Source organism: Mastigoproctus giganteus, chromosome 2 (assembly GCF_048544385.1).
Source record: "Mastigoproctus giganteus isolate SK-2022 chromosome 2, ASM4854438v1, whole genome shotgun sequence".
NCBI classification, from domain to species: Eukaryota; Metazoa; Arthropoda; class Arachnida; order Uropygi; family Thelyphonidae; genus Mastigoproctus; species Mastigoproctus giganteus.
This window is the reverse complement of record NC_143576.1, coordinates 2525186-2550266: the sequence shown is the minus strand read 5'-3', so window position 1 is coordinate 2550266 and position 25081 is coordinate 2525186. Positions and strand designations below refer to the sequence as shown.

The 25081-nt window shown below is 39.5% G+C and overlaps 1 protein-coding gene across 1 annotated transcript in view; it reads left to right on the top strand.

Annotated features, from left to right (window-relative positions):
* Dhc98D (Dynein heavy chain at 89D) overlaps window positions 1-25081 on the top strand; it is a 971787-nt gene that overhangs the window by 230839 nt on the left and 715867 nt on the right. Inside the window, exon 18 of the mRNA XM_090387912.1 lies at window positions 6181-6364. Coding sequence (XP_090244038.1) covers window positions 6181-6364 — 184 coding nt within the window. The remainder of the gene's footprint in view (window positions 1-6180; window positions 6365-25081) is intronic.

Sequence of the window (25081 nt, the reverse complement as noted above, 5' to 3'; positions counted from 1 at the left end):
TCATGGCAGAGAATAAAAATGCATGGATGCATATAAATTATAAGGTCACACAGAAGTCTGTGTTAGATATAAACTACTCTGTAATCAAATCACAAGTGAGGTTAGACAAGCGAAGGCAGATTACGAGAAATCTTTGGCGAAGGATGCAAAGGAAAATAGCAAAGCCTTCTTTACTTATGAAAACACTAGAAGGAAAGAGTTTTATCAAATTGGTCCACTCAATATTGATACTTTGACTATTGATGATTCTGCTTTGGTTGCTGACAAACTGAATGAGTGTTTTGCATCTACATTCACACATTAGGAATTCTTTAGGGAAGGGGATGCCAGAAGTTTATCAAATTCTAACAGGGAGTTAAATGATTTTGTAATAACCTGATAGGAAAGTAGAAGAGAAATTCTTGTAGTTAAACATGACAAAAGCACTGGAGTGGATGGGATCTATCCACTTATATTAAGGAAGTCAGCAAAGGAAGTAAGCAAACTCTTAGCCATAATTATGAGAGCAGCCTTGGATTTAGGAGAGATACTCATAGACTGGAGATGTGCATTTGTATACCCAATTCACAAAGGGGATCAAAGGGTAACATGGTTAATTACAGACGTCTTAGTTTAAGTTCTGTTACAGGTAAAATAATGGAGTCACTGTTAACAGAAGTAAGTCAGGATTATCTGGACCAGACACAGCATGGGTTTGTTAAGGGGAAATATTTTCTGACCAGTTTAATTGGATATGATGTGGTCACAATGGAACTCAGTCCAAAATTAATTCTGATATCATATACTTGGGTTTGAGGAAAGCTTCTGATACTGTTGCACATAAAAGACTGCTGTGCAAACTGGAGCAGTGTTGCACTAAAGGCAAGTTTGCTGCTATGGATAAAGAAATAGTTTAGTGGGAGAAGACAGAGTGGTAATCAATGGACATTGCACTTTGTGGAATAATGTTACCAGTGGTTTCCCCCAGAGTTCGGTGTTGGACCCATTGTTGTTTTCTATATTTTTTCCAACAATGTTGTTAAAGGTATATCAGTCTTAATGATGATACAGATGATACAAAGGTTGGCAGGGTGTTAATGATGCTAATAACAGTATATTACTGCAACAGGATCTTGAAAAGTTGGGTAGATGGGCTGAGAAATGCCAACTTTAGTTTAATATTGACAAATGCAAATACTGCATATGGGTAGCAGTAACCGCAGTTTAATGTACAAATTGTGTGGTATACACTCAAGCGAACGTAGTGAAAAATGAAAAAGATCTAGGGTAATTGTGCAGTCAGATATGAAGTTTTCCGAGCAAATGCATATTGAGGGAGTATGATTGAGAATAGATGTGTAGAAGTTTGCCTTTAGCCAGCAGGAGGTTGATTGATAGAAAAAACTTCCATTTGTTGTCATGGAAGTTGATAGCTTAATAAATTCAAGATAAATAATGAATTTAACGAATGAATTTATCTAGATAAACTATTCAAGGAATGAATAGGTGAAATGGGAGGTGTCGTGTTTTTTTTTTTTTTTTGCTGATTATCTGTAAGCTTGGTTTCTTGCATCATTTGCCTCTGCTAATGCTATTGTTACCTGATGAAGTTACCAACAGCAAATAATAAAAAAAAAAGGGAAATAATCATAGACGCTACTAAGCTTTTCATACCAAGTAAGAAGAAGTGTTCAAGGTTTAGACCTAAATGGATGTCTAATGAACTAATGAGATATGTGAGGATGCATATAAATTATCAGATGGGACAGAAACGTATGGTAGATATAAACTAGTAATCAAGTCATAAAGGAGGTTAGGCAAGCGAAAGCATATTACGAGAGATCTCTTTTGGTGAAGGATGCAAAGAACAACAGGAATGACCTCTATGCTTACAGTGGAAGGAAGGTGTGGAACTACATTGGGCCACTTTATTTCAGTGGTTTAACTGTTGATGATGACCCTGATCAGATTGCTGACAAATTGAATAGGTATTTTCATATACATTAACACGATAAATTATTTAGGGAAGAGGATTCAGAATTTTATCAAACTCTAATGCAGAGCTAAATGATTTTGTAATAACTGAAAAGGAAGTGGAAGAGAAATTATTGAAGCTAGACATAAAAAAGGCAATTGGAGTAGATGGGATCTATCCAATTATATTAAAGGATGCAGTAGGGGAGGTAAGAAAACTCTTAGCCATAATTATGCAGCCAATTTTGGATTAAGGGGGTGGTGTTTATGGACTAGGGAAGTGCAAATTTATCCCTCAATCTACAAATGGGGTTCAAAGGCAACATTTGTAATTACAGACCTATTATCTTAATGTCTGTTACAGGGAAAATAATGTAGTCACTGTTTAAAATAGTAATGCAGGACCATCTAGACTGGAATGTAATTCTACTATAGTCACAGCATGGATTTTTTATTAAGGGGCAGTCATGTCTGACCAATCTGATTGGACACTGTGATGCAGTGAGAAAGGTGCTAAATGCAAAAAATAATTTCAATATTATACACTTGGGTTTCGTAAAGACTTTTGATACTGTTGCACATTAAAGACTGCTGCACAAACCGGAGCAATATGGATAAAGGGGTAGTTGAGTGGGAAAAGACAGAGTGGTTATTAATGGGCACTGCTCTTCGTGAACCAATGTTATTAATGTTAATGGAGGCCCCTAGAGTTTGATTTCAATTGATTATTTATTTCAATATTATTTATGATATTGATTAAGGTATATCAGGCTCAATATTATTTATGATATTGATTAAGGTATATCAGGCTCAATATTATTTATGATATTGATGAAGGTATATCAGGCTTAATGTGTAAGTTTTCAGGTGATACAAAAGTGGGCAGGGTGGCTAATGACAGTAATGAACGTAAGCTATTGCAAAAAAGATCTAGAAAAATAAATTTGGCCATTGGGCTGAGAAATGGTAGTTTAAGTTTAACATTGATAAATGCAGGGTACTGCATATGAGTAGCAGTAATCCCATGTTAACATACCAACTGCGTGGTACTATTCAGGTTGTCATGTGGAAAAGGAAGTGGAAAATGAAAACGACCTAGGGATAATTATGTGGTCAGATATGAAGATCTCTGAGCAGTGCAAACAGGCTTCTAGGACAGCTGATGTTGTTTTGTTAATTATATACAGGAACTTTGCTAGCTGGAATAAAGAGGTGATTATCCCTTTGTTCATGGCCATGGTTTACCCCACATCTTGAGTTCGTACAGATCTTGGAGGCCTCATTTTTGGAAGGATGTAGAACTGCTGGAATGGGTGCAGAGAAGGGCAGTGCAATTGGTGAAGAGAACAAAGGGTGCTCTTATGAAGAAAGGCTGAAATTATTCAAATTCTGTGTCTGGAGACTAGGCAAGGAGATCTGATTTTAGCATTTAAAGACTTGAATGGTTTGAGCTCAGTTGATGGCATTCTTTCTCTTCTCACTGTATTAGAGATTCTACCTCTCCTGTGTATTTAAAAGGAAAGAGGCTTATTCAGCTGAAAACCAACTATGGCTACACTCTCTTAGGAATATGGTCATACCTGATCAAATTCTTAAAAATCAATGTGCAACAGTCCAGGGCTTTTGTGGATCATATCAAGGTTACTGCCAAAGAAGACGCCATTGATGTTTTGCTAATGCAAGAGCCTTATACCCATTCAAATAAACTTCAGTTCTATCATAGAAGCTACTAAATTGTGGAATGCTCTACTGAAGCATCATGGGTTATCATTATCATTATAAACCCAAAAATTGCTGTTATGAAAGTAAACTCCCTGTGCATGCCAATGGTATTTGCTCCCAAATTTCCATGGCTCTTGGCTCACTTTACCTTATTTCCATCTATGCCTGCATGAGGATATTGCTGTCCTCATGCAGGTCATCCAATGCCGTCTGCTGTCATAGTTCTCAATAAGTTTAGCCATGTGCATGAATGCCAACTGCCACTCTTCATTGTGGCATAGCACTACCTCGCGTGGGCTCTCACCATAGGCAGCTGTTGGAGAACTTTCTTCTTATATCACAGCCCAATGTACTTAATTAACCTGAATTAACCTTTCTACTTTCTCCACTACCCTATGGAAAAGCACCATAGATGTTACCCTTTCCTAAAGATTTGTCTCTCACCTTTTCCAAGACTGGTATGTACACGAGGCCCCACCTCAGTTCACAGGGTCATTACTTTTGCCCTTGGTCAGTCCACTGATCCAGGTCTCATTGTCTACTGATCCAGGCCTCATTGTCCACTTATCCAGGCCTCATTTAAAACCCAGCGCCCTGAAAACAACCTGCGCTTTCTTTTACAGCCCTTTTATTCTGTGCTTCAAATTCCTCTTGTTATCATTATCCAACAAACCACTGATGCTGCTCTAAAGTAGAGGAAACTTGCAGTCAGTGCTGTCCCATGGTGGTCCTCTGACTTGGACTGTCTTTGTTGTTCAGTTCACAGCCAAAAAAAAAAGTTACAACATGATATGCCAGATCCTCCTCACTTATCAACGACTCAGGAACAACTCCAGACTAATCAGAGTTAAAAGAAGGGAATCCTGATGTTCCTTAATCTCCCTGATAATCCCTGGCAACTTGTCAATTGCATTGTGACCAACAAGCTCCTCAGAGGTGAAGTACTTAACTTAGTGATCAACTTCTGCTGGAAGGGTGCCAACTGTTTTATGGAAAACATGAAACTCAATGAACATCTTGTTTGGTAGTGGCAATCTTGATGGGACGAAACCCCCAAACTTTTCCTACTTCAAGTTGCCATCACGCATCCCAAGCCTCCTCCTTGGTTCTCTCCCAGATTATATATAACATGTAACATTGTTAAAACCAGACATGGCTTATTGAAATGTACGCTTGCTAGCTGTGGTATCACTCAAAATCCATTATGCAATTGTGGTGCCCCCAAGAACTGGGCATGCACATATTATTTATCACTGCCCAAACTATGATGATCTTAGGGCCATCCTTATCACTACCATTCATGTTTTCCCACAAGGTGCTGAACATTAATTCATCCCTGTTGTAATGCTTTTTCCAGATTTACTCAGGAAGCCTTTTCATACCTTGATGGTCTTGCTGACTTGCCAGCAGTTTGCTAGTGCCTTGGCAGACACAAAGTGCCATTTTGTGTAATCACAAGACACTCTGCTCCTATGCTTTCCACTTAGCCTCCCTACTTCACATCCTCACATTACCTCTTTTCATTCTTCACCTAGGCAATAGCTACCAAGCCACTACTTCAGGCAATTGCCTTCACTACAACTGTCCCTTCACACTCTCTCTTCTCCTGTCTTCAACTATCCCTATGTACTCCTTTCCTAATAAAAAAATTTTTTTTTTCTTTTCTTTTTCTCACTGGTCCCGGCATCGAAAGCTCATGTGACTCTGTGGCAGGCTAGCCAGAGTTTTCTTCTTAATTACTGCCTGGCCTCCTTCCTCAAGGTGATGGATGACGGGCAACATGGGACTGCAATAGGGGCTCCATGACTAAATGGCCAGAAAAACAGTACAATCGTACACTAAACTTACACTGATGAATTGCACTTTACACATATTCTGGCCTTTTCATAGTTCTGTATGCTTCACAGAGAAACAAAAGTGAAGTTATGGGTGACCATTGGTGCTGCTTAAAAACAACACTGTGGATTCCTTTTCCTGAAACTAAACATGAGTGGCATAAATTGGAATTGAGGAAGGATGGCTGCAGTATAGATATGCAGAAGTTTGCTTTCAGCCAGCAGGTGGTTGATTATTGATTGTTGATTGACATACTTCCATCCGTTGTTGTGGAAGTGGGTAGTTTGAATAAATTTAAGGAAGAAAAAACTACCTTACCTGTCCATCCCTCTGGAGGGGATGGACATGTGAGAGAGCAGTGTTCAGAAAAAAAAAATCTTTTCATGTTCAAAGGGAGGGGATGAACTTTTTAATGTTCATTCCCCCCCTTACTTGTAAATTCTGAGACGAATGATACTATATATCATTTCTACTTTGATCTCATAATATGCATACAAATGTGCATACATTGTAAATATATGATGCTTACATTGAGAAACAATGGATTGCCTCAAAAAATAAATAAATTACCGAAGAGTGTGGAATTCATTGTGCGTTAGTTTTATGTAGTTTTATGCACAAGTGTGATGAATGTGTAAGTAGCTTTTATGCCTAATTTTTTATTGCAAGTATATTGGATGCCCAAGAATTTGAGTGGGAAAGTCAGTTGCGTTTTTACTGGGAACGTGAACCAGATGAACTGATAGTACGACAGTGCAGTGGAGTCTTCAATTACGGTTATGAGTACATGGGGTTGAATGGAAGACTGGTTATCACGCCATTAACAGATCGCATATATTTAACAATTACACAAGTAAGTAATTTTATCAGTTAACAGTTTCAACTTATATTCATGATTAGTTATTTTATCTCTTCATTAGTTTTATGTGATTTATATTCTATCATTTAGAGTTTTATTATTAACGAAAGAAATTTGGGACTGCACTTATCCTTATGCAGGTCAGGAGCTTGCATAATTGTTCAGCAAAAAACATTTGCTGAACATAACCCTGCTTTTTTTTTTTCCCATAAATCTTTAACCTTCTGCTTATGATTATCTCAGTTGTTCAGACCTTAATGTGGATGATATACATTCTAGAATGAATACATAACTATATACTGTTATTTACCATTTATTATGAATAACTTTTCCTGTACTGTAAATTACTTTACTGTTTTACACTACGTACATAATTCGTGCTTTTGTATATTTTATTTATTTATTTGTTAACTACACATCATACAGAAAGTTGCCTTCCTAATAATTGGTTATACCTGTTCAACAGTAAATGAAAGTTTAAAACACTTAGTAAAAGTTGCATAATCAGTTTAAAAACAATAATCAAAAATGATAAATCATAAATATACAATAAATAAATCTAAATCAACCAGACTACCGAATTATGTGAATTTAAAAATATTAATATACTACTGTGTTATTTATGGGGTTTCTGTATATGTGTACATCTACTCACCTATCTTGGGAATGTTGTTGTTGTTGTTGTTGTTATTTGGTTTTTAGGAGCATTAGCAACTAAGGCCATATTGCTCTGGGGATATGCAGTGGTCATTCCCTGACCTTTCCGCATCCTCCATATTTGGTGGGCACGGGCTCGAACCCCGGTCTACTCAAGAAGCGTGTGCTACGCACTGCTGCTCCTGCCCACCTGGCTACGGAGGCATCTTGGGAATGGCTGCAAAGATAGAGCTTAGTATAACCTATATATAGTTATATTTTTATGTACTGTGGTTATAGGCAATTGTATAGTGATTTAGCTAACAGGAGGGAAAATTATATAATATAATATAATATGAAAGTTATTATTATGAAGGCTTCCTTGTACTCAGGAGAGGTCCCCATGGAGATGTGCAAATGTGTCATGAATTCACAAAGGGGGATCAAAGAGTGACAGGTAATTACAGACCTGTTAGAAAATAATGGAGTCACTAGTTAAGGAAGCAAAGCAGGATCATCTAGACAAGACTACAGTTATAGTTTAGACACAGCATGGGTTTGTTAAGGGGAAGTCTTGTCTGACAAATTTGATTGGATACTATGATGTGGTCATAAAGGAATCGGATGCAAAGAATAATTTTGATATCATATACTTGAATTTTAGGAAAGCTTTTGATACTGTACAAATTGGAGCAGCATGGCATTAAGGGCAAGTCGCTGCACTGGATAAAAGGTTGGTTGAGTGGGAGTAGACAGAGAGTTGTTATCAGTGGACACTGCTTTTCATGTTAATGGGACTCCACTGATGTTATTAGTGGAATCCCCCTGGGTTCGGTGTTGGGCCAATTGTTGTTTTCAGTATTTATGAGTGATATTGATGAAGAGCTAAATTTGCAGATTAGCATTAGTAGAGGCATATGATGCAAGAAAGCAAGCTTATGCAGCATCAACCAGGAAAAAAAAAAAAAAAAAAAAAACTTCCACTTCACCCCTCCATTCGTTCGAAATACCTGTCCAGCTGAGCCTTAAATTTATTTAGGCTATCAACTTCCACAACAAGGGATGGAAGTCTGTTCCACAAACCAACTACCCGCTGGCTAAAGGCAAATTTCCGGACATCTATCCTACATCTGTCTTTTTCCTCAATTTGAATTTATGCCCTCTCAGGTGATTATTCTGAGCAAGAGGCAGAATCCCATCAGCATTGAGCATGCTCAAATCATTTAAGGCTTTATACACCTCTATCAGATCACCTCGCCGGTGCCTAGTCTCCAGACACTGTAATTTGCAAAACTTAAGCCTTTCTTCATAAGAGCAACCCTTTGTTCCATTCACTAATCTTGTTGCCCTTCTCTGTACTCATTCCAGCAGCCCTACATCCTTCTTGAAATGAGACCTCCAGACCTGTATACAGTACTCAAGATGTGGCCTGACCATTGCCTTATACAAGGGAATAATCACCTCCTTATCCCTGCTAGAAAAATTCCTGTATATCATTGATAAGAAACCATGAGCTACTCTTGCAGCCCGTCTGCACTGCTCAGAGAACTTTATATCTGCCTACACAATTATCCCCAGGTCCTTTTCATTCTCTACCACTGTCAGTCTGACTCTCTCAGCGTGTTACAGGCTTTAATAACCGTGAAATATAATTCTCATCCAGTTCTGTCTAGCATTCAGCAGAAGATTCACTTCCTCCGTGAACGTGAATATGACATCCGCTTCTGCTGGATTCCTAGCCACATTGGGATTAAGGGAAATGATTTGGCTGACGCCGCAGCCAAATCAGCAATTCCCAATAATAACCGTTGCCTGTCAGTCCCCTATACAGACTACAGGCAAACAATACAGCAAAAGATACATTCCCAATGGCAGGATTTGTGGAATAGACAGACTGGGAATAAACTATATTGTATAAAGCCTGTAATTGAACCGTGGCAGTCTAGTCTGCGCAGGAATCGTAAGGAGGAAGTTGTTCTTGCCCGGACCCGCATAGGACATAGTCATTTGACTCATTCGTTTTTGCTGAGGGCTGATGACCCTCCTATGTGTGTGTTCTGTGGTACAACTTTAACTATCAGACACCTTTTAATTGACTGTCCAGATTTTAGCAATATCCGTTTTACCGCTTTTAACCATCTGACTGAGCCGTATACACTCAGTCAGATTTTATCTGACAATGACAATGTGTCTGCTGTTTTTAGCTATTTTAAATTAATAAAAGTTTTTAATTGTATTTAATTTATGCTTTTGTTACATTATTATATATCTGGACATGGTGGCCTTACTAATTAGGTCACTGAGAATTTAAACTTTTTAAATATTACATAGTCTTGGCGCATTATGGCCACAGCTGCCAATGCGTCATAAAAAACCAAAAACCAAACCAAACCAAACCACTGTCAGTGTAGTACCACAGAGTTGATACATTGATCTGGGGTTGCTGTTTCCCATATGTAATACTTTACATTTGTCAATGTTAAACTTCATTTGCCACCTCTCACCCCATCTGCTCAACCTTTACAGATCCTGTTGCACTGGTTGCACCATCCAGATGATACGAAGGTTGGCAGAGTTGTTAATGACAATAATGATAGTACGCAAGAGGATCTGGAAAAGTTGAGCAGATGGGTTGAGAGGTTCAACTGAAGTTTAACATTGACAATGTTAAACTTCATGGAGTCTTATCAATGATATATAGGAATTTTGCTAGCAGGGACAGGGAGGTGATTATCCCGTTATACAAGACAGTGGTCAGGCCACACCTAGACACACCTAGAGTACTGTGTACAGGTGTGGGAGCCTCATTTTAGGAAGGATGTAGAGTTGCTAGAACAAGTACACAGAAGGGCAACAAAATTGGTGAGGGGAACAAAAGAGTGCTCTTACCAAGAAAGGCTTAAGTTCTGCAAATTGCAGCACCTGGAGAGTAGGCACCTGCGAGGTGATTTGATTGAGGTGTATAAGGCTTGAATGGGTTGAGTAAGCTGAATTCTGATGGGATTCTTCCTCTAGCTTAGACTAAGAACCTGAGGGAGCACAGTTTGAAATTGAGGAAAGATAGTTGTAGAATAGATGTGCTGAAATTTTCCTTTAGCCAGCAGGTAGTTGATTGGTGGAACAGGCTTCCATCTTTTGTAGTGGAAGCTAATAGCCTAAATAAATTTAAGGCTGAGCTGGACAGGCATTTGGAACGAATGGAGGGGTGAAATGGGAGCTTTTTTTTTTTTTTTTTTTTTTTTTTTTTTGGCTGATGCTGCATAAGCTTGCTTTCTTGCATCGTATGCCTCTACTAATGCTAATAAGGCCTTGAATCGATTGAGCAAGCTCAGTGCTAATGAGATTCTTCCTCTTGCTCAGATTATTCACTTGAATGGGCATAAATTGAAATTTCAGGAAAGTCTGTTGTAAAATATATGTGCAGAAAAGAAATTCACCTTTAGCCAGTGGGTGGTTGATAGTTGGAACAATCTTCTGGTCTGTTTGTAGTGGAGGTTAGCAAATTAAATAAGTTCAAGGCAGAACTAGACAAATATTTGGAGTGAATGCATGGGTGAAATGGGAAGTTTTTTTTTTTTTTTTTCCTTTGGCTGATGCTATATAAGCTTGCTTTCTTGGATCATATGCCCTACTAATGCTAATTTAAGTAAGTAATCAGGACAGAAATAGACACTCCTGCCCTCATGCTATATTACACTAATAGCCCAGAATTTGGAAAATTTTAGTTGTAGTAAAGTGAACAGTATCAGATGCACAGATCACTATTCAATTTCCTATAACCACAGTGCACAGAAATATAAATATATATATAGGTTATATACATGTATATATTTATACACATAGAATTTTAATTCAAAAATATATGCTGATACCAAAATGAATCCAAATTATAATGAAGCCATATGCTTCACATCATTTCATCACTCTGTACCTCTCCTGTACTACATATTTTTTAGCTTCTAATAGCCTAGTCAGTTTCTTATTTATACACTTTAGCATGCTCCTCATGCTATATTTTTTAAAATGTTTATGCATTCTTAGTTTTCTTAATGGACACTTCAAAATTATTCTATTATTCATCAGTATTCACTCTTGTGCTTCCTTCTCAGTCGATTGAGACCATCTAGAATCTTAGTTTCCTATATGGTTTCCCTCCCATTTCCTGTTATTGAAACACCCCTCTCCTTAACTTTAACAACCAAAACCTCACATCATTATCAAATAATAGCGTGTCGTTACTAAATCAGAAAGTTGAAAAGCTTAAGATTCTTTAGAGGTATAGTACAATTTCAGTTTTTATATAAAAATCTACATAACATTAGGAGGCACAAATAAATTTTACAGGAATGGCATCCAACCTCTTTTACCCATTGGTTAAAAATATTAAAAAGAACCTAATAAGAACAGAAAAGTGCTATTGATGTTGAACATATTATCTTTGTTTTTGATGAAAGATTTTTCATTGTGTTCCATTTTTTTTAACCTGTTAACATTAGTTCCATCTTTGCAACAGCAAAGGTGGTCAATAACTATAATGAATACTTCTTATAAGGTTTCTTTTCACTTAGGAAGTTGCAAAATTTCCATGTGCAAATATTTAAATTTAGCTGGATTCTAATAACAGGAGTGTAGATGTGGTGCTGTTCGGGCGTTCTATTTAGACAAGCTGGATAAACTTACGGCTTCAAAGAAAAACATATGAAACTTAGAAAAGTCCACTGATTCTAAGTCATCTCTTGCAGAGGGTGCAAAACGGAACATCCAGATTAGAAAAGAACGTAAAGGAGACTCTTACCACAAAAAACTTTGGTTATGCATACCTTGCTTAGAAACTGTACACTTTGAGGAAACCTGATTAAAGCGTTTAAGGCTGTAAATGGATTGAGTAAGTGTAATGATGGTCTTATTCTTTCTTGGACAATACTCACAAGGGGAGATAAATTAATTGAAAAAAAAAAAAAAAAAAAAAGGTTGAATCAGATGGTATTTTGTTCGAATTAATTGCAAGCTACTATCTTGACTTACAGAGTAAACCCAACACTGACTCACTTCCTAGAAGCAACCAGGGCAAAATGGAGGACCTCCATCAAGGTCAAAAACATCATGATAAAGGAACCACTAGGTGGCAGTGATCACAGTGTGCTGAAGTGGGATTTACTCAAAGAGGTAACTACCATCCGGGGTAAAGGGAATGGTTTTTGCTTTTGTAAAGGCGACTATTGTGGTCTGAGGCAGTATTTAAATTCTATACGGTGGGACCAACTGATGATGTTACCAACAGCAAATTCAAAATGGGAAGCATTCAAAGAACTTATCTTGGAAGCTACTAGGCTTTACATACCAACTAAGAAATATTGTTCAAGGTTTAGGCCTAAATGGATGTCAGATGAACTAATGAGATATATGGCAGAGAAGAAAAATGCATGGGATACATGTAAATTAAACCGTGACACAGAAGCCTATGATAGATATAAGTTGATCTGTAACCAAGTTACAAAGGAGGTTAAGCATGCGAAGGCAGATTACGAGAAATCTTTGGCAAGGGATGCAAAGAAAAACAGCAAAGAGTTCTTTACTTATGTAAATTCTAGAAAGAAGGGAATGAATCAGATTGGTCCACTTGATATCGATGGTTCAACTGTTGTTGATCCTGCTCAGGTAGATAACAAACTAAACGAAAATATTGCATCTACATTCACACATAAGGAGTTATTCAGGAAGGGGAATGCCAGAGGTGAAGTAAACTCTGGCAGTGAGCTAGACGATTTTTTAACAACTGAGAGGAAAGTGGAGGAGAAATTGTTGAGGATAAACATAAAAACGGTGGATGGGATCTATCCCTTGATATTAAAGGAGGCAGCAAAGGAAGTAAGCAAACCCTTAGCCATAATTATGAGAGCTTCTTTGGACTCAGGGGAGGTACCCATAGACAGGAGAGGGCACTGACTCTCTTTAAAAATTACATCTGTGAGTTACAGGCTCCGAAAAACCGATAAGTGTTTGACTTTTTATTTACATAATTGTTATTTTATATTGTACTTAATATGTAGTATTATAGTTATAGTTACGCTGGTTATTTTTATTTTAATTTAGATAAAGAGTTTTTGTGGATTACTACTTAATTTACATAAAACCGTTATTTTCGTTCGAATCTTGCAGCCATTGTTTTTGTATATAGTGGTAGGAAATTCAAATTTTTCATTGAGATAGCCAGGTAGATCTAACGCATAATTATATAGATTAATACGCTTCACTGTTTCTATTAGATAGCGTAGTATTGACATTTAATTAATTTAATTTTTTAATCTCATTAATTTAAAATAGCATGCCCCAAACTAGAGCAGCAAAGCAACGGACACAAAGTGGCAGGAGTGCTGTGACTCGGGGGAGAACTGAGGGGGGTGATTCTCCAACACATCGCAGCCTAAAAAAATGTGCAACTTGTGAAATTTTTGCCGAACTCTCTGGAACGGAACATGATATTGCCATGGGGGATGGCTTTGTGTATGCGCGATGTAAGGAGTGTAAGGAAATCAGGCGACAACTCAACATTGTTATGGGCCTATATGAGAGTTTGAAGGACAGGGTGGATGCCCTCGAAAGTTCTAAATTGAGGGGCCCATCAGGCTCTCAGCTGCCCACATCAAAGCCAGAGCTTGCATTGGTCATCACGCGACACAGCAGCAACCCCAAAGGCAGATTGCACTGGTCCCAAAGGAACTAGTAGTTGTTGGTGACTCTATTGTCAGGGAAACGGGAAACATCCTTTGTAAAAAGGATAGGTGGAACAGGACCAGGGTATGTCTGCCAGGGGCAAAGGTTGATGACGTTGTAGAGCAAATATCATCTTTTAGGGGCACAAAAGGTGATATAGTTGTACACGTTGGCACTAATGATATTAAGAGTAGGAGACCGGCAGAATTACTTAACAAGTACAGGTCACTGATGAAAAAAAGCCGTGAATTAGGGTTGAATTTGAAAGTGTCTGCAATTCTGCCCAGACACGATAGGAGGGAGTATATGATGAGAGCCTTGTCGATCAATTCGGCATTGGAAAGATTGTGCAAGGCTCAAGGGATAGAATTTTTTTCAGCCTGGACTGTACTTATTAACAGGAGAGACTGCTTCTACAGGGATGGGATACACTTAAATAGAAAGGGTGCAAGAATATTTGCTGATGCCATCGAGGCAGTGTTAGGTGGGTCGGAAAACTGATAGCTTGGGGGGGATACAAGGACTAATAGTTTAACATTAGCCGTAGGCAGAGGTGAAGGTGATTCTTGCACAACTTCTATTAGAATAAGTAGCGACCTGGAGCGAGGGGTGTTGGGGGTTTCAGGGACGGATGGCAGTCATCGTGAAACAGGTGAGTATATGGGATGTGTTAGAGTAACTAAGAATAAGAATAGGTGCATGTATACTTGCATGTATACCAATGCTAGAAGTATAGTAAATAAATTTGATGAATTTGAAGTGTTGGTCAAGACATCAAAGGTGGATATAGTTGGGATATCAGAGACATGGTGTCACATAGATATAAGGAATGCCGAACTGGAATTTGGGGAGTACAATGTGTACAGAAAGGATAGACAGGATAGGAAGGGATGAGGTGTTATGCTGTTAATAAAGAAAAACATAAAATCAAAAGAAGTAGTAGTAGTAGTGGCACGTGATGCAAGAAAGCAAGTGTAGGAGCTTTTGCAGCATCAGCCAAAAAAAAAAAAAATCACACCATTCCCTCCAAATGCCTGTCCAGTTCTTCCTTAAATTTATTTAACCTGTCAACTTCCACAACGACAGATGGAAGTTTGTTCCAGCAATTAACCACCCGCTGGCTAAAGGCAAATTTCCGCACATCTATTCTACATCTGTCCTTTCTTAATTTGAACTTATGTCCCCGTAGGTTCGTAAACTGAACAAGTGGAAGGATCCCATCAGAATTCAGCGTGCTCAACCCATTCAAGGCCTTATAGACCTCAATCAGATCACCGCGCAGGTGCCTAGTCTCCAGCCACTGCAATTTGCAGAACTTAAGCCTCTCTTGGTAAGAGGATCCCTTCATTCCCCTCACCAATCGTGTTGCTCTTCTCTGTACACGCTCAAGCAAATCTACATCCTTCCTAAAATGAGGCCTCCAGACCTGTACGCAGTACTCAAGGCGCGGCCTGACCATTGCCTTATACAGAGGGACAATCACCTCCTTTTCCCTGCTAGCAAAATTCCTATATATCATTGACAAAACCCCATGACCTGCCCTAGCAGCCTGTCTGCATTGCTCAGAAAACTTCATATCTGACTGCACAATTACTCCCAGGTCTTTTTCATTTTCTACCACCTTAAGTGTAGTACCACACAGTTGGTACATTTCTTTGGGGTTACTTCTACCCATATGCAGTACTTTGCATTTGTCAAGGTTAAACTTCAGTTGCCACTTCTTAGCCCATCTGCCCAAATTATCTAGATCCTGTTGCAGTAGCACACTGCCATGACTGTCATTAACAACCCTGCCAACCTTTGTGTCATCTGCAAACTTCGACATTAAGCCTGATATACCTTCATCAATATCATTGATAAATACACAAAACAACAGTGGACCCAACACCGAACCCTGTGGGACTCCACTAATAACATTAGTCCACGAAGAGCAGCACCCATTGATTACCACCCTCTGTCTTCTCCCACTTAACCATCCTTTTATCCATTGTAGCAACTTACCCTTAATACCATTCTGCTCCAATTTGTACAGTAGTCTTCCATGTGCAACAGTGTCAAAAGCTTTCTTGAAATCCAAGTATATGATATCAAAATTATTTTTTGCATCCAGTTCCTTTGTGACCACATCATAATATCCAATCAAATTTGTCAGACAAGACTTTCCCTTAACAAACCCATGCTGTGTCTGAATTATTGCTGCAGTCTTGTCTAGATGATCCTGAAATGCATCTTTAACCAGTGACTCCATTATTTTACCCGGAACAGAAGTTAAACTAACTGGTCTGTAATTACTCGTATCACCCTTCGATCCACCTTTGTTAATTGGGATACATTTGCACATCTCCAGTCAGTGGGAACCTCCCCTGAGTTTAAGGATGCTCTCATAATTATGGCTAAGGGTTTGCTTAGTTGCTTTGCCGCCTCCTTTAAAATAACTGGATAGATTCCATCCACCCCAGGTGCCTTTCTTATGTTTAACTTCAACAATTTCTCCTCCACTTTGCTCTCAGTTATTACAAAATCAGTAAGTATCCTGATACAATTTGACAACCTTCTTCCATTTTCAAACTGTAATAATTCCTCACGTGTGAATGTAGATGCAAAATACTCATTCAGTTTGTTTGCTATCTGAGCAGGATCATCAACAGTCGAACCATAGATGTCAAGTGGACCAATCAGATTCATCCCCTTCCTTTTAGAGTTTATATAAGTAAATAAATCCTTGCTGTTTTTCTTAGCATCTTTTGCCAAAGATTTCTCGTAATCCGCCTTCGCCTGCCGAACCTCCTTTGTGACCTGATTACAGACTAGCTTATATCTGCCACAGGCTTCTGTGTCGCCTGATAATTTATATGCATCCCATGCATTTTTCTTCTCTGTCACGAGTCTCATTAGTTCATTTGATAACCATTTAGGCCTAAACCTTGAACAATATTTCTTAATCGGTATGAAAAGTCTAGTAGCTTCCACGATTAATTCCTTGAATGCTTCCCACTTAGAATTTACTGTTGGTAACATCGTCAGTTGATCCCACTGTACAGAATTTAAAAACTGTCTGAGACCACTGTACTCCCCTTTACGGAAGCAAAAACCCTTTCCTTTACCCCTGACGGAAGTTACCTCTTTGAGTAAATCCCACTTCAGCACACTGTGATCACTGCCACCTAGTGGTTCCTTTATCTGCAAATTCTTAATACACGAATGATCACTGCTGATAACCAGATTAAGAATGTTACTTTCTCTGGTTGCCTCTCGAACATGCTGCTGCAGAAAACAATCAACCAATAAATCCACAAAAGTCTGACTAGTGTGTGAGTGACCAACCCACAAGTTCCAGTCAATATCTGGGAAGTTAAAATCCCCATTATAAGACATTCTGATTTACTGGCCCACTCTATTTCTCTGTACAATTGTTCATTGTACTCTTTCAAGTCATTAGGCCTATAACACACTCCTACTCTTATTTTTCCTTTCGCAGTGCTTATCTCACACCAAACTGACTCAACAGAGCACTGTTCATCTATATTAACTGGGTGCACTTCCTTTGATTTTATGTTTTTCTTAATTAACAGCATAACACCCCCTCCCTTTCTGTCCTGTCTATCCTTTCTGTACACATTGTACTCCCCAAATTCCAGTTCTGCATTCCTTATATCTTTGTGACACCACGTCTCTGCTATCCCAACAATATCTGCCTTTGATGTCTTGACCAACACTTCAAATTCATCAAATTTATTTACTATACTTCTAGCATTGGTATACATGCAAGTATACATGCACCTATTCCTATTCCCAGCCACTCTAACACATCCCATATACCCAACTATTCCATGATGAATGCCATCTGTCCCTGAAACCCCCAACACCCCTCGCTCCAGGTCGCTACTTATTCTAATAGAAGTTGTGCAAGAATCACCTTCACCTCTGCCTGCGGTTGCTGTTAAATTATTATTCTTTGTATCCCCCCAAACTAGCAGTTTTCCGACCCACCTAACACTGCCTCGATAGCATCAGCAAATATTCTTGCACCCTTTCTATTTAAGTGTATCCCATCCCTGTAGAAGCAATCTCTCCTGTTAATAAGTACAGTCCAGGCTGAAAAAAATTCTACCCCTTGAGCCTTGCACAATCTTTCCAGGGCCGAATTGATCGACAAGGCTCTCATCATGTACTCCCTCCTATCGTGTCTGGGCAGAATTGCAGACACTTTCAAATTCAACCCTATTTCACGCCTTTTTTTCAACAGTGACCTGTACTTGTTAAGTAATTCTGCCGGTCTCCTACTCTTAATATCATTAGTGCCAACGTGTACAACTATATCACCTTTTGTGCCCTTGAAAGATGATATCCGCTCTACAATGTCATCAACCTTTGCCCCTGGCAGACATACCCTGGTCCTGTTCCACCTATCCTTTTTGCAAAGCATGTTCCCCGTTTCCCTGACAATAGAGTCACCAACAACTACTAGTTCCTGTGGGACCAGCGCATTCTGCCTTAGGGGTTGCCGCTGTGTTGCGTGATGACCAAGTGCAAGCTCTGGCGTTGATGTGGGCAGCTGAGAGCCTGATGGGCCCCTCAATTTAGATCTTTCGAGAGCATCCACCCTGTCCTTCAAACTCTCATATAGGGCCATAACAACGCTGAGTTGTCACCTGATTTCCTTACACTCCTTACATCGCGCACACACAAAGACATCCCCCATGGCAATATCATGTTCCGTTCCAGAGAGTTCGGCAAACATTTCACAAGCTGCACATTTTTTAAGCTGTGATGCGTTTGAGAATCGCCCCCCTCAGTTCTCCCACGAGTCACAGCACTCCTGCCACTTTGTGCCCGTTGCTTTGCTGCTCTAGTTTGGGGCATGGTAGTTTAAATTAATAAAATCAATAAATTAAATGTCAATAGTATTTGAATAGAAACTATTAAATAGAAACAGTGAAGCGTACTACTATATAATTATGCGTTAGAGCCAACTAGCTACCTCAATTAAAAAAAATTTGAATTCCCTACCACTATACAAAAACAATGGCTACAAAAAACAATGGCTAAAAAAAGTGCATCCAGTTGATAAAGATGAACAGTGCACTGTTGAGTCAGTTTGGTGTGACATAAGCACTGCGAAAGCAAAAATTAGAGTAGGAGTGTGTTATAGGCCTAATGACTTGAATGAGTACAGTGAACAATTGTACAGAGAAATAGAGTGGGCTAGTAAATCGGAATGTCTTATAATGGGGGATTTTAACTTCCCAGATATTGACTGGAACTTGTGGGTTGGGCACTCATACACTAGACAGACTTTTGTGGATTTATTGGATGATTGTTTTCTGCAGCAGCATGTTCGAGAGGCAACCAGAGAAAGTAATACTCTTGATCTGGTTATCAGCAGTGAGTATTCATGTATTAGGAATTTGCAGATAAAAGAACCACTAGGTGGCAGTGATCACAGTGTACTGACGTGGGATTTACTTAAAGATTTAATTACCATCAGGGGTAAAGGAAAGGGTTTTTGCTTCCGTAAAGGCGAGTACAGTGGTCTCCGACAGTTTTTAAATTAAGTGGAAGAGAAATTGTTGAAGTTAAACGTAAGAAAAGCACCTGGGGTGGATGAGATCTATCTGGTTATATTAAAGGAGGCGGCAAAGCAACTAAGCAAACCCTTAGCCATAATTATGAGAGCATCCGTGGACTCAGGGGAGTTTCCCACGGACTTGAGATGTGCAAATGTATCCCCAATTCACAAAGGGGGATCGAAGGGTGACACGAGTAATTACAGACCAGTTAGTTTAACTTCTGTTCCGGGTTAAAGATGGTTAAAGATGGTCGCTGGTTAAAGATGCATTGCAGGATCATCTAGACAAGACTGCAGCAATAATTCAGACACAGCATGGGTTTGTTAAGGGAAAGTCTTGTCTGACAAATTTGATAGGATATTATGATGTGGTTACAAAGGAACTAGATGCAAAAAATAATTTTGATATCATATATTTTGATTTCAGGAAAGCTTTTGACACTGTTGCGCATGGAAGACTATTGTACAAATTGGAGCAGAATGGTATTAAGGGTAAGTTGCTACAATGGATAAAAGGATGGTTAAGTGCAAGAAGACAGAGGGTGGTAATCAATGGGTGCTGCTCTTCTTGGACTAATGTTATTAGTGGAGTCCCACAGGTTTCGGTGTTGGGTCCACTGTTGTTTTGTATATTTATCAATGATATTGATGAAGGTATATCAGGCTTAGTGTTGAAGTTTGCAGATGATACGAAGGTTGGCAGGGTTGTTAATGACAGTAATGGCAGTGTGCTACTGCAACAGGATCTAGATAATTTGGGCAGATCAGCTAAGAAGTGGCAACTGAAGTTTAACCTTGACAAATGCAAAGTACTGCATATGGGTAGAAGTAACCCCAGAGAAATGTACCAACTGTGTGGTACTACACTTAAGGTGGTAGAAAATGAAAAAGACCTGGGAGTAATTGTGCAGTCAAATATGAAGTTTTCTGAGCAATGCAGACAGGCTGCCAGGGCAGGTCATGGGGTTTTGTCAATGATACATAGGAATTTTGCTAGCAGGGAGAAGGAGGTGATTGTCCCTCTGTATAAGGCAATGGTCAGGCCACACCTTGAGTACTGCGTACAGGTCTGGAGGCCTCATTTTAGGAAGGATGTAGATTTGCTTGAGCGTGTACAGAGAAGTGCAACAAGATTGGTGAGGGGAATGAAGGGATCCTCTTACCAAGAGAGGCTTAAGTTCTGCAAATTACAGTGGCTGGAGACTAGGAAACTGCACGGTGATCTGATTGAGGTGTATAAGGCCTTGAATGGGTTGAGCACGCTGAATTCTGATGGGATCCTTCCACCTTGTTCAGATTACGAACCTAAGGGGGCATAAATTCAAATTAAGAAAAGACAGATGTAGAATAGATGTGCAGAAATTTGTCTTTAGCCAGTGGGTGGTTAATTGCTGGAACAAACTTCCATCTGTCGTTGTGGAAGTTGATAGGTTGAATAAATTTAAGGAGGAACTGGACAGGCATTTGGAGGGAATGGTGTGATTTTTTTTTTTTTTTTTTGGCTGATGCTGCATAAGCTCATACATTTGCTTTCTTGCATCACATGCCACTACTACTACTACTATTACTGCAATAATTAAATAACACTAGATTCCATCTGCACAGCAGATTATTGTGCCAGTGTAGCAGCCCCCCTATAATGAACAGGAGGGAAACCAGAGACCATTGTTGGTAGTTACCTGTCTCCCAACAATGTACAAAATCTTGACCAGATGAATAACCAAAAAAGATATCAAACCATTTGGAGTGCCAGAACGTCATGGCTCAGTAGGAGAAGGGATGTAAGCAGATGAGAAAAGGATGCAAAGAAGTATTTGGCCATTGATGCAGAATTTACATAGCAAGCCTACATGAAACACTGTCACCTGTATATGGAATGCATTGACTGCCACAAGACCTTCAACTCCATGCCTCATAGCTTGCTGATAGAGACACTGGAGATCTACAAAGTTAACCCAACACTGATATTCTTCCTACAAGCAACCATGGTGAGGTGGAAGAGACCGCCATCAAGGTTGAGAACAGAATGACCAGACCAATCTCTATGAGAAGAGGAATCTTCTATGGAGATGCACTGAGTCTACTGTGGTTCTGCCTAGCATTCAACCCACTGTGCATGCTCAACAACAGCATGTACAGATATATCATGAAAGAAGAAAGAAAAAACATGTATACCCCTGATGTACATGGATAACATCAAACTCTTTGCAGCAGCCAAGAATCAACTCCATTAGCTACTCCAGCTCACTGAAGAGTTTAGCACTGACATAAGAATGTAATTTGGCCTTTACAAATGCGTGACCCATGGGTTGCATCAGAGAAATCCAGTTGACCAGAACTACCATCTAAAAACCTGTGAAGAGATTGAAGCCATGACAAAGATAGAGATGTGGAAATATCTGGGGATGATGCAGGCTCAACAGTTAGAATACAAGGAGATCAAGGCTCACTTGACCAAGTCTCTGAGAAATACCATCAGAGACTCAGAAGCCTGCTAAATACAAAGCTGAATGGTTGGTTCCCAATTCTAGCTTACTCCTTCGTGATCAGATTGGGCCAAAACCAAGCTGGAGGAAACTATGAGATCAACTAGGATAATGTTGACCAAAATGTGCCAACACCACCCAAAGTCGACCATCAAGAGACTGACCATGGCCTGTAAAGAGAGAAGGAGGGGACTTCTCTTTGAATAAGAGAAGAAGGCAGTTAAGAACCTGTGGGATTACTTCCATGAAAACACAGCATGAATCTACCAAGCCATGAGAAAGATAGACAAACAGCACACACCACTCAACCTCAACAAGGAGACCCTACTCACTTATACAGAAGAAAGAAAGACAGAAAGATGGGTGAAGAAAGCACTCCATGGCAGACACTTCAATGACTTCCATTAACACTTCACTGATAAGATGACTTTGAATGCATGGCTCGTGAGTGGAAGGCTCTTTCCCCAAGATCAAAGCATTCCTGCTCAGCATCCAAGACTGGGTAATCAACACAAGGAAATACAAGAAAAATATCACTAAGGACCCCTGGAGTAACAGAGGATACATGTTGACGATGCCCCTGACCCCAGAAACAATCCAGGATGTCACTGCAGGATGCAGTGTGATCACAGAGATGAAGTCACACAGATATGACTATGTGGCCAGGAAAATACATCAGCAGCTAGCTCAAAAATACCAGCTGATTAAATAAAGTTTACCATATTACAAGTAAGAGCCTCAGACCAACTAGGGACCTTTACACACAGACTGTATGGGACAATGCCATGATAATGGACATGGGGATCCTCCACAACAGACCAGACATAACTCTCATTGACAAGGAAATGGCAAATGGCTGCCTACCTATGTGATCGATGCAGCGGTGCCAACACCAACTACCTCCAGAAAACATACACAGATAAGGTCAGAAAATACAAAGAGCTATGACAGGAAGTCAAAGAAGTGTGGCTTATGGAACAAGTAATGATCATCCTCAATCACTGTGTCAACCACTGTCATGGCCAAAGAGACTTCATAAAAACCTAGTAGCAATAGGCCTTGCAGAGAACACGTACTGGAGTTGCAGAAAGCTGCCATCCTGAACACCTGTAAGATAGTTCCTTGACCAATAGTAACAACAATAATAGTAACTAGACACAACCAGCTTTTTTCACCCATGACAGGTACTGGCACCACATGGTACCAGTACCTGTCATGGGGGGAAAAATCGCATAAAAAGGAGAAAAAGTTTTTTTTAATAATAATAATAATAATAATAATAATAGGAATACATTCCTGGTACCTAGTTGTGCAACCTCTTAGATTCCATGCGCAGCTTGTATACTTTGCAGCATAGACTCGAGAAGTTGCTAAATATATCATGGCATACACTATACAAGGTGCTGGATACATCATGGCATATTCTTTACAATACATGGTGCCACATGTATTGTAAAGGTTACCATACCTGTGGACATGGGTTACCATGTCCACAGGTATGGTAACCCATGATGACCACAATAAAGACCACAGGTGCCTGTGTTCAGTAGTATTAGATCCAGGCATGCATTAGTATTAGTAGAGGCACATGATGCAAGAAAGAAAGCTTATGCAGGATCAGCCAAAAAAAAAAAAAAAAACTCTCCATTTCACCCCTCCATTCGTTCCAAATACTTGTCCAGCCCAGCCTTAAATTTATTTAGTCTATCAACTTCCACAACAAAGGATGGGAGTCTGTTCCACCAACCAACTACCCTCTGGCTAAAGGCAAACTTCCACACATCTATCCTACATCTGTCTTTCCTCAATTTGAATTTATGCCCTCTCAGGTGATTATTCTCAAAAAGAGGAAGAATCCCATCAGCATTGAGAGCATCCTGAAACCATTCAAGACTTTATTCACCTCTGTCAGATCACCTCGCAGCTGCCTAGTCTACAGACACTGTAATTTGCAAAACTTGAGCCTTTCTAAATAAGAACAATCCTTTGTTCTATTCACTAATGTTGTTGCCCTTCTCTGTACTTGTTACAACAGCTCTACATCCTTCTTAAAATGAGGCCTCCAGACCTGTATACAGTACTCAAGGTGTGGCCTGACCATTGCCTTATACAAGGATATAATCACCTCCTTATCCCTGCTAGAAACATTCCTGTATATCATTGACAAGACACATGAGCTACCCTTGCAGACCATCTGCACTGCTCAGAAAACTTTATATCTGCCTGCACAATTACCCCCAGGTACTTTTTATTCTCTACCACTGTCAGTGTAGTATCACAGTAACGTATCAACTCTGTGGTACTACACTGTCAGTGTAGTACCACAGAGTTGATACGTTACTCTGAGGTTACTGCTTCCCATATGTAGTACTTTATATTTGTCAATGTCAAACTTCATTTGCCACTTCTCAGCCCATCTGCTCAACTTTTCTAGATCGTGTTGCAGCAGCAGCGTACTGTCATTAGTGTTCTTAACAACCCTGACATCCTTTGTATCGTCTGCAAACTTGGACATTAAGCTTGATATACCATCATCAATATCATTTATAAATACAGAAAACAACAATGGACCCAACACTGAAACATGAGGGACTCCACTAATAACATTATTTCTCGATGAGCAGTGACCATTGATTACCACCCTCTGTCTTCTCCCACTCAACCATCCCTTTATCCATAGCAGCAATTTGCCTCCAGTGGCACACTGCTCCAATTTGTTCAGCAGTCTTCCATGTGCAACAGTATCAAAAGCCTTTCTAAGATCCAATATATGATATCAAAGTTATTCCCTGGATCCAGTTCCTTTGTGACCACATTATAGTATCCAATCAAATTGGTCAGGCAAGACTTCCCCTTAACAAAACGATGCTGTGTCTGAGCTATTACTGAAGTCTTGTCTAGATGATCCTGCAGTGCTTCTTTAACCAGTGCCTCCATTCATTTTCCTGGAACAGAAGTTAAACTCACAGGTCTATAATTACTTGTGTCGCCCTTTGATCCTCCTTTGTGAATTGAGGTAACATTTGCACATCACATTTGGACTCAGGGTTTGCTTACTTCCTTTGCTGCCTCCTTTAATATAACTGGATAGATACCATCCACCCTGGGTGCCTTTTTTATGTTTATCTTCAACAATTTCTCCTCCACTTTCCTCTCAGTTATTACCAAATCATCTAGCTCACTGCCAGAGTTTAACTTACCTCTGGCATTCCCCTCCCTGAATAACTCCTCATGGGTGAATGTAGATGCAAAATACTCATTTAGTTTGTTAGCCACCTGAGCAGGATCATCAACAGTTGTACCATC